Raw genomic sequence first — 10,000 nt, 5'->3', positions numbered from 1 at the left:
GGTGCCAAGCTACTTCCGCACCCAACCTGTTCCAAGTTCTACAAGTGCGCCAATGGTAACGCCTGCGAATACGACTGCCCCGCCAACCTGCACTTCAATGAGCGCGAACTAGTCTGTGATTGGCCGGAACGTGCCTGCTGTGATCCCATGGTACCTTGCGTGCCGAACGATCCTTGCATACCGGACGTAACCTGTCCTCCGGCACCGTCGGAACCGACGCTACCAACAATTCCACCACCACCGCCGCCTCCAGTGCCAACAGTTCCACCACCACCACCGCCTCCAGTGCCGACAGTGCCTCCGCCGCAGCCACCACCACCACCACCACCACCACCAGCACCTGTACCGTGTACCCCTGGTCTTTGCCCCAACAACTGTGTTCCGGACAGTCGCTGCCGGATCGATGACGATCCCTTCAATCCAACCACCTTGCCACACGAAACCGACTGTACGCTGTTCTACAAATGTAATGTGGGTGAGCGGTGCTTGGTGCCCTGTCCGGTGGGACAGCACTTCAGCAAGACCACGGGACGGTGCGAGCATCCCAATGTGGCTTGCTGCGATAGCACAGTACCGTGTCAGGGGACTGACTTGGGACCGGATTGTACGCCAGACCCACGTTGCCCACTGTTTGACAATCCAATCCTTCCGGTGCTCTTCCCGCACGAATCCGACTGTACTCGGTACTACAGCTGTTCCAGCGGTCATCGTTGTCTAAGAACATGTCAGTTGGGACAACACTTCGGACCGAAAACTCTTCGTTGCGATCAGCCGGACGTGGCCTGCTGCAATCCTGCTATACCATGTGTAGGACCGCCTGTTTGCACTCCTGAGCCTCTGTGTCCGATTGGTGAGGATCCGACAAATCCTACGAGACTACCCCACCAAGATTGTACCAAGTTTTACAAGTGTGACATCGGCAACAAGTGTCTCCTATCGTGTCCACCCGGGCAGCACTTTGACGAGCGCCGAGGTGACTGCGATTTTCCCAATCTAGCCTGCTGTGATCCCGCAATACCATGCACCGGACCGAACCCCGGAGTGACGTGTAGACCTGAGCCTGCATGCCCCCAGTTCGAAAACCCATTCGAACCCACACTTCTACCATTTCCGGGCAACTGTGCTATGTTCCGAAAATGTACGGCAGGGCTGGCTTGCGAGTTGAGTTGCCCAGCTCCGCAACACTTCAGCGTGGCACTGCAACGCTGCGATTGGCCGGACGTTGCCTGCTGCGATCCAAACATACCGTGCCGGAACCCGTGCATTCCTGGAGTTACCTGCCCACCAGTCACATCACCACCTATTGTTCCTACGCCAACAATACCTCCGCCAACAATACCTCCGCCAACAATACCTCCGACGGTCCCTCCGACGGTCCCTCCGACACCCGCTCCTACCCCTGCTCCGACACCAGAAGATCCTTGCATCCCCGGCGTTACATGTCCTCCCAGCAATTGTATCCCGGATTCCCGCTGCCCTGTGCGTGATGAAGTCAATGTAACGCTGCTACCTCATCCTGCATGTGACAAGTTCTACAAATGCAGTAGTGGAAACGCTTGTGAGCTTTACTGTCCACCAGGACTGCATTTCAATGCAAAACTGTTTGTTTGCGATTGGCCGGGTAGTGCTTGTTGTGATCCAACAATTCCATGCGATCCTCCATGTATCCCAGGAGTAACATGCCCGCCGACAGGACCAACACCTGCTCCAACCCCCGCTCCAACCCCTGTTCCAACACCCGCTCCGACGCCCGCTCCCACTCCCGCTCCGACACCCGCTCCGACGCCAGCTCCAACGCCAGCTCCAACTCCCGCTCCAACACCGGAAGATCCTTGCATCCCTGGCGTTACGTGTCCGCCCAGCAATTGTGTACCGGATTCTCGCTGTCCGGTGCGTGATGGAGTCAATGTAACACTGCTACCTCATCCTGCATGTGACAAGTTCTACAAATGTAGTGGTGGAAAGGCATGTGAGCATTCCTGTCCACCAGGACTGCATTTCAACGCAAAACTGTTTGTTTGCGATTGGCCGGGTAGTGCCTGTTGTGATCCAACAATTCCATGCGATCCTCCATGTATCCCAGGAGTAACATGCCCGCCGACAGGACCAACACCTGCTCCGACCCCTGCTCCAACCCCTGTTCCAACACCCGCTCCGACGCCCGCTCCCACTCCCGCTCCGACACCCGCTCCGACGCCAGCTCCAACGCCAGCTCCAACTCCCGCTCCAACACCGGAAGATCCTTGCATCCCTGGCGTTACGTGTCCGCCCAGCAATTGTGTCCCGGATTCTCGCTGTCCGGTGCGTGATGGAGTCAATGTAACACTACTACCTCATCCTGTATGTGACAAGTTCTACAAATGTAGTGGTGGAAAGGCATGTGAGCATTCCTGTCCCCCAGGACTGCACTTCAACGCAGAACTGAAGGTTTGCGATTGGCCAGGAAGTGCTTGTTGTGATCCAACAATTCCATGCGATCCTCCATGTATCCCAGGAGTAACATGCCCGCCGACAGGACCAACACCTGCTCCGACCCCCGCTCCAACCCCTGTTCCAACACCCGCTCCGACGCCCGCTCCCACTCCCGCTCCGACACCCGCTCCGACGCCAGCTCCAACGCCAGCTCCAACTCCCGCTCCAACACCGGAAGATCCTTGCATCCCTGGCGTTACGTGTCCGCCCAGCAATTGTGTCCCGGATTCTCGCTGTCCGGTGCGTGATGGAGTCAATGTAACACTACTACCTCATCCTGTATGTGACAAGTTCTACAAATGTAGTGGTGGAAAGGCATGTGAGCATTCCTGTCCCCCAGGACTGCACTTCAACGCAGAACTGAAGGTTTGCGATTGGCCAGGAAGTGCTTGTTGTGATCCAACAATTCCATGCGATCCTCCATGTATCCCAGGGGTAACATGCCCGCCGACAGGACCAACACCTGCTCCAACACTACCACCGGTACCAACACCTGCTCCGACGCCTGCGACTACCCTTGCCCCCAATCCACAAGATCCCTGCATACCGGGTGTTACCTGTCCACCTACAGGAAGTGAAAATTGCCACAACGATATGCGCTGCCCATCGCTGGACGGTATTAAACCGACCCTCTTTGCACACTTTGACTGTAACAAGTTCTACAAGTGTACCAACCGCAAGGCATGTGAACATTCCTGTCCACCGGGGCTACACTTCAACGCGATGCAATTTGTTTGCGACTGGCCGCATCACGCATGTTGTGACCCTACTATACCGTGCCAACCTCCGTGTGTCCCAGGTGTAACATGTCCCTAAAAGCAACAGTCAAAAGCAACGGATAACTTCGGAATCGAATAAGACAGCCCATTATTCAAATCTATAAAAAAAATTAGCCTTAAAAGCACGAGGCACGAGAAACCTATCTTTTCCTACTAACCTTTTTTATATTTATTGCATACATAAGCTAAGTATCTGAGCGTTGAATCTATCGACTGAGCGACGGTACATAACAAATGGAATCAAGACCCACATTTCATTTGACACTGCTTATTGTACCTTTATGATTTCATGCGAATACACTGCAAATTATCATACCCATATTATTATAGTCATAAACTAAACAAATATAATAATCGATGCATACCTGAACCAATCGTAGCTTAATCCTTAGCTCAATATCCAAACCCATCTCATCCGAAAACCAAATGCTTCATAGAGCTCGCAACAGGCCATGTTTGGCTAATGTGGTTCAAGTAAAATACCAAATGATAGACGCGGCAATCACAAAGCTAAAATAACGTACGCTTAAGAAGAGCTAGACTGAAACGCTAGAATGTGTCTAGTTCACTATTTTTGACCGTCGTCAGCATATATGAGCCTCACCGAAAACAGTTCTCTCCCCAGACAATTGCTCGCTTGCTAACACTTTTCGATTGTTGCGAACATGAACCTCTATTTTCATTACTCTTCTTCTTTTTAAAATGAGGTCATGTTTTTGTAGGACATCTTTGCAGTAAATCGGGTTAGAGATTCACAGTATGACTCGCGAACCTAACCTGCATTATTATCTTCATGGGGGTTTTATGATACTACTGTGATATTTTGTAATAATCCTGTTGCATTATTGCATTGTTGCGGGATGGCTTGGAGATTGGTATACATGTGCGTGATATATTTATCTCTGTACATTATCGTACATGTATGCCACACTACTCTGAAGCTCTATTCGATACGAAATGGAATTTCGCTGCCCTCATCAATTTGGTGCCTCGGGAACTCAGGCTCCGTGCGAACATCAGTTGCTCTGTTTGAAATCGATTTACTTCCCTGTCTCTGTTCGATGAGAAACAAAGGACTTACTTTAACGCTAAAAGTATTCATATTTGCAGGTGTTACTTATCGTATTGGTGTTAACCATTATTACTTGTACGTTGTACAAGTTTAACAAACTTCTCGAGGTGCGTGTAATCCCATTCGACCTCCGTTCGCCATTGTTTAAAACTGCTGGTGATAAGGTGATCAGAGTGACATGCTGTTTGAATATCAAACACGCGTTATCTATTTCTAATGAAGGATCATCACTATAAAAAAGACTAAAAAAGCCACAATCCGCCAATAACATTTAAAAACATCCTCTTACAAGCTGGTTTGGCCAGCCATTGCCTCAGACAGGAGAGGTGCATGACATCATACTGTGACATCTGGCGTCAAGCGTACGTCAGCACTCAATACTGCGAGCAGTGACGCGGTGTACAGTGTCCCCTCAGAACACCCAGTTCTTATCGGGCAGCGTTTACCATAAGGCCATTCGAACGAGGAAATACTTCTAGCCTGTCCAATTACGGCTGCTCGATACATTTGTCCCCATGATACAAGATGCCTGAGATACTACATCAGATATTCCCGCTGGATACATAAGCTGGGCGGCGGTGTCGCTCACCGTTCGCCGGCCGGCTAATTACCAAAACACAAGGAAGTACTTTCTTCTGATGTTATCCAACAACACGGCTCCGTGGGGAACCGATCGATCTTCACGAGATGGTGATAAGACCCAAATGTCCAAGCGTCGAAGGCCAAGAATCGAACCTCTCGAACGCCTGTGTTGTTTGTATAAAAACAACTGTCGCCCACGCCGGTTACCACAGTGCGCTTCGAGCAGTTGCTCATTCCCATTCCATTCCACCTAAGTTACTTCCGGCAGCAACCAGCGCAACACCGCGAAGAAGTTAAATAACACGATACGATGAAGCTGTTGTACGGTCTGGTTGCCGTGATAGCGGCAACCCTCGTTAGTGGTCAGGTTCCGTGCGATCCATCGGTAACGTGTCCCACCTTCAACTGTCACCCGAATCCGAGTTGCCCGGCCAAGGATCCGGTGCACCCGGTGCAGCTACCTCACACTGACTGTTCGAAGTTCTACAAGTGCAGCGGTGGTAATGCGTGCGAGCAGATCTGCCCGACCGGGCTGCACTACAACAAGGCTGAGCAGGCGTGTGATTGGCCACAGCGTGCCTGCTGTGACCCCTCGATCCAGTGCGGTCCTGACGATCCGACCGAGAGCGATTGCGTACCTAATCCGAACTGCCCGCCAGCCTCGGCAAAAACAATTCTGCTGCCACACAACAACTGCGCCAAGTTCTACAAGTGCTCGGGACCGTTCGCCTGCCCGATGGACTGCCCACCGCTGCTGCACTTCAACCCGAGAGATAACGCCTGCGACTGGCCCGAGCGGGCTTGCTGCGATCCGACCGTTCCGTGCGATCCGTGCATTCCCGGCGTGACCTGCCCCACCCTACCTGGGCCCGGCGACGTTCCGACGACCCCAATCCCAATTCCTACTACTCCTGTCCCTGTTCCAACTACTCCTGCTCCTATTCCAACTACTCCAGCTCCGATTCCCACGCTACCCGATGTACCGTGCGATCCATCCGTCACATGCCCGCTGAACTGTGTGTCCGATATGCGTTGTCCGCCGCGCGACGGTCCCACAGCAATCCTGCTGCCGAGCACCAACTGCAACAAGTTCTACAAGTGCCAGTCAGGGCGGGCCTGTGAGTTCGATTGCCCACCGGGGCTGCACTTCAACAAGGATCGGATGGTGTGCGACTGGCCACATCAGGCATGTTGCGATGCGACCATCGAGTGTGTGCCGGGCTGCATTCCCGGTGTCACTTGCCCGTGAGATGGGTATACCCCACAGCCAGGTAGCGCTCAAGTGAGTTTGTGAGATGATTGTTATTGTACCCTGCGTGCGGCACCTCTTCTCCTGTCAGGTGCTCAGAAAAATAAATGTAAAGCAAACGTGAACCGCGAACCATCCGTTTATGTTCGTGTTTCTCTCGATTGAACGACGGTATAGCCGTTGAGACGCCCTGAATTTGTGGAATACCGAAATGCAGATCGACGTCACTCGACCGCGAGTAGCGGAAGGATATGGCGCAAAATCTGCCAGACCATTCTAGCCATAGCAGTGTGGGTACAGTGCAGCACTGCAATGGGCAGAGGGGTGGCGACACTTTTTCCGGTTGCATTTGCTGCAACAAAGGCGGCAAAATCGCCGTCTCTGGATGCGGTCGATGCTTCGCGAAAGGGACGAAAATGCAAGCGCCTGTTCTTGAATGATCTCATAAAAGCGTTCACACGAAGCAAATGGATGCTGGTGCTCTCGCTTGGACCCGACTACTTCACCACAAGCTGTGCCAACTGCCACGATCATCTACCCGGGTGTCCTGCCGAGCAATCCGCCCTGGCCAGTCGATGTACAGGAGATGTTGCTCGATCGGGCACACTTCCTGGCGTCCGAACCGAAGAAACCCAAACTGAAGCGTGACTTTGGCCACCTTCTCTTTTTTATTACTTTTGATCAAAAGATTTTGCGTAATGTAGAAACAACGTTATAGAATGACTTCCGGTGACTCTTATGATACCACTTTAACAGTTCTTCAAAACGCAGTATTCAGTATGCTATCAACCATATGTCCCGTTAGCGCCACGATCGAATCGATACGATATCTGTCGCTCACATCAGCTGAACCTAAAATGAACCTGCACCAAATGCATTGCGGGGAAATGTGACTTCAGGGCCAAGCGCACTGCACTGCTTTCGCACGAAGACCCCATCTTGCTTCTGGCCACAGACGCGCGTCTTGGCTGATACTGGTGCGTGTCGGTCATGTTCTCCCAAATGTTTCCAAAACGATAACGAACCCTTTTCTCAGAAGCAAACAGAGCCGCCGTCTACCGAGCAAGTAAGGGACACAACTTGGTGACCACGATGGTGACTGTACCGATCGCTATGCGGTAGCAATGGCTCCCCTCAGCAGCTCAGCTGCTGGTTCTTCCGCAGTCGGTCTCTCTGACGTCAACAGACACAACAATCTATGACATAGGTGCTTCTACGGCAGTTTTGGTGGTGACCACTTGGAACATCGCGAAATGGAATCGCTGGCCTTATCAAGGCAAAGTTGCAGCCACACGCGTGTCACTGACCACTACTTCGACTTCGATAACGATTCCGTCCGGATGGTGTGTTCCGGTAAGCATGTCGAACATGACTTTTCCGTCGCCTCCGACCGTCTCGCAAACGCCAAGTTGGCCAAATCGCGAGCATCGATGATGGATATAGTTTCTTGGGAGTACAATGGCAGTACAAAAATATGACCCCTTTTTGTATCACGTAAGTCAACCCACCGACGCATTGCCACAGTAACAAGATTGATGGTGTACCTAGGCTACCTTGGGTAAGTTTTGGACAAAACTCAAATATAAAGTCCCGGTCCTGGGTATGACCACGTTGCAAAGCCTTGTTGAGCGTACAGGTAGCAGAACTTCTCCAAGGCCAAAAAAAGTGTACAACGCAACAGTGAATCGACACGAGTGTCCAGTGGCCAGTATTTTCGGCAGAATGAAGCCGCTACCGCTTGTAGGGCTAGTGCTAGCAGTTGCGATCGGATGCACGCCGTTTGTGGCCGCTCAGTCTGCGTGGAGCTGTAACCTCTGCCTCCCAGGTGCCTGTGTGAACGATGCGCGTTGCCCACTGTTGGATAATCCGCTCGCCCCAACCTTCCTGCCGCACGCACAGGACTGCAGTCGCTTCTACATTTGCTCGCATGGACAAGCGTGCGAACACACGTGCCCGGCGGGATTACATTGGAGTCCGGCGCACAGTCGCTGCGAATGGCCGAACGTAGCCTGCTGTGACCCGACGATCGAATGTCGTCCGGGGTGCCCGGAAGTATGCCCACCACCTGCGACGACTACAACGACCACAACGACAACTACGCTACCACCTCCCGTGACAACGACGGTGCTGCCCGATGTACCCTGCGAGCCGTGCCTGCAGCAGTGCATCGACGATTCACGGTGCCCGATCGATGACAATCCGTTCGATCCGACGTTGCTACCGCACGAAAATGACTGCACCCGGTTCTACAAGTGTGCGTTCGGTAAGCGCTGCCTGATGGTGTGTCAACCGGGGGAGCACTTTAGCGAAGAAAAGGGGCGTTGCGAGCTGCCGCAGTATGCCTGCTGCGATCGTACCATCATCTGCCTGCCGTTCCCCACTCCGGGTGATCCGTGCTGGCCAGACGCTTGTCCCACACCGGCACCGGCCAATTGTCGACCCGATGCTGGCTGTCCACTGGACGATGATCCGAACAATCCACTGCTCCTGCCTGTACCGGCGAACTGTGGTTCGTTCTACAAGTGTAACGAAGGCCAGGCGTGCCTGCTCCCATGTCCGCCGGGGCAACACTTTAGTCAACAGCTGCAAAGATGCGAGCGACCAGAGATAGCGTGCTGCGATCAGTCCGCAGTCTGCTGTGCGGCCTGCGTTGCGCAACGTCGCCAGCAGCTTAACCGGCTGCTCGGTATCAAGAGTTACGATTGAAGCGGAACGACCGAGGGATTCAGTACTATGTCGCATTAGGTGAAAATGAATAAAACCGTAGCGCTCAAACACACCCACACTGCCGATACACTGCCCTGAAGGTGATTGCTTACCTTACTGCTTGTTAAAGTGGCGAGAAATTTCATCTTCGATCCATTCTTTAAAAAAGGAGCAGCACGAACACCAAATCACAGAAAGAAACGTTCTCGATTTGTTCGCCAATGGCGACCTGCTCAAGGCTTGCTGAGCTGAAAGATGTTGCGGTTACTTCGCATACTGAGTGTGCACCGAGGTTCATATGCAAGTCACCGAATGCTTAGCGCAAAATAGCACCGATAAGGGCAAACAAAACTCGATTTTGACCATGTGCGCTGCGCAAGTAAGTAAGACTAATGCCAAGAAGATAAGGGACTTTTTGGGCGCGTTATGCAGCATCTTTTTGGGAATTTGCTGATGCTCCATGACGCAGAAAATAAAGCGGAAATCGAAATGCGTGTAGTGTAATAAAAGCAACCCGTCGGACAAATCCCATTCAATTTATAGAAGTATTGGACCATTGAGCCTTTCGCTGTCAGCGAATAGCCGACCAAACGAATAGTTTATTACAAGCTCATAATCGAAGCACTATTCTGTTATCATTTTACACTTCACTTTACTGCTTAGTTAGATGCCTTGGTTATGTTAGCAAGAGTTTGTTTAATCCACACCCGAAATCCTCGTACATTAGTTAAGGCTGTGTTCGGACGATCCGGCCGACTGCAATCGTAACCCCACGAGACTAAACCATGGATATAGTAGCGATTCTCCGAATAAGGCACTTCTACTACCACAGGAGCTCCTGCATCGCCCCGACACGGTTGCTCCTCATGCACCTGGGTAGCACACACGAAACTTGGGTGAAGTTCAAAACGATGCGACGAATCGTACGATTTCATCTCTTCCTTGCAGATGCTTTGTTCATTATTACGCAGTATAACCTTTTTAAGGAAATTGTGACCATTACTCGATGGTGTGTTCATAACAGTTTTACCCCAACCGGTAAAGATCAGGATTTCTCGACTGCTGAGGGAAGGATAGTCCTTCTCTGGTAGGCACACGGGTTGAACGGTTGGTCCGTACTGCACATCGCTGGCCAGCTCC

The 10,000-nt window shown here is 52.0% G+C and overlaps 3 protein-coding genes across 3 annotated transcripts in view; 2 read left to right on the top strand and 1 right to left on the bottom strand.

The window, feature by feature from the left end:
• The window catches only part of LOC126574295 (mucin-2-like), a 3,435-nt gene extending 147 nt beyond the window's left edge, over nt 1–3,288 (top strand). The window contains exons 1-5 of the mRNA XM_050234417.1: nt 1–475; nt 1,415–1,649; nt 1,737–2,047; nt 2,150–2,471; nt 2,559–3,288. The exon at nt 1–475 is cut by the window's left edge and continues 147 nt beyond it. Coding sequence (XP_050090374.1) covers nt 1–475; nt 1,415–1,649; nt 1,737–2,047; nt 2,150–2,471; nt 2,559–3,288 — 2,073 coding nt within the window. The remainder of the gene's footprint in view (nt 476–1,414; nt 1,650–1,736; nt 2,048–2,149; nt 2,472–2,558) is intronic.
• Nucleotides 3,289–5,215: 1,927 nt separating this feature from the next.
• LOC126574294 (probable chitinase 10) lies at nt 5,216–8,860 on the top strand. The gene is made up of 3 exons (XM_050234416.1): nt 5,216–5,463; nt 5,677–6,091; nt 7,949–8,860. The coding sequence occupies exons 1-3, from the start codon at nt 5,216–5,218 to the stop codon at nt 8,858–8,860; spliced, it is 1,575 nt and encodes a 524-aa protein (XP_050090373.1).
• Nucleotides 8,861–9,422: 562 nt separating this feature from the next.
• LOC126574579 (phenoloxidase-activating factor 2-like) overlaps nt 9,423–10,000 on the bottom strand; it is a 2,215-nt gene continuing 1,637 nt past the window's right edge. The window contains exon 3 of the mRNA XM_050234854.1: nt 9,423–10,000. This exon is cut by the window's right edge and continues 1,037 nt beyond it. Coding sequence (XP_050090811.1) covers nt 9,520–10,000 — 481 coding nt within the window. The 3' untranslated portion in view covers nt 9,423–9,519.

Source organism: Anopheles aquasalis, chromosome 3, assembly GCF_943734665.1.
Source record: "Anopheles aquasalis chromosome 3, idAnoAquaMG_Q_19, whole genome shotgun sequence".
NCBI classification, from domain to species: domain Eukaryota; kingdom Metazoa; phylum Arthropoda; class Insecta; order Diptera; family Culicidae; genus Anopheles; species Anopheles aquasalis.
Note: the sequence above shows the minus strand (reverse complement) of the source record. Positions and strands in the feature narration are given on the sequence as shown.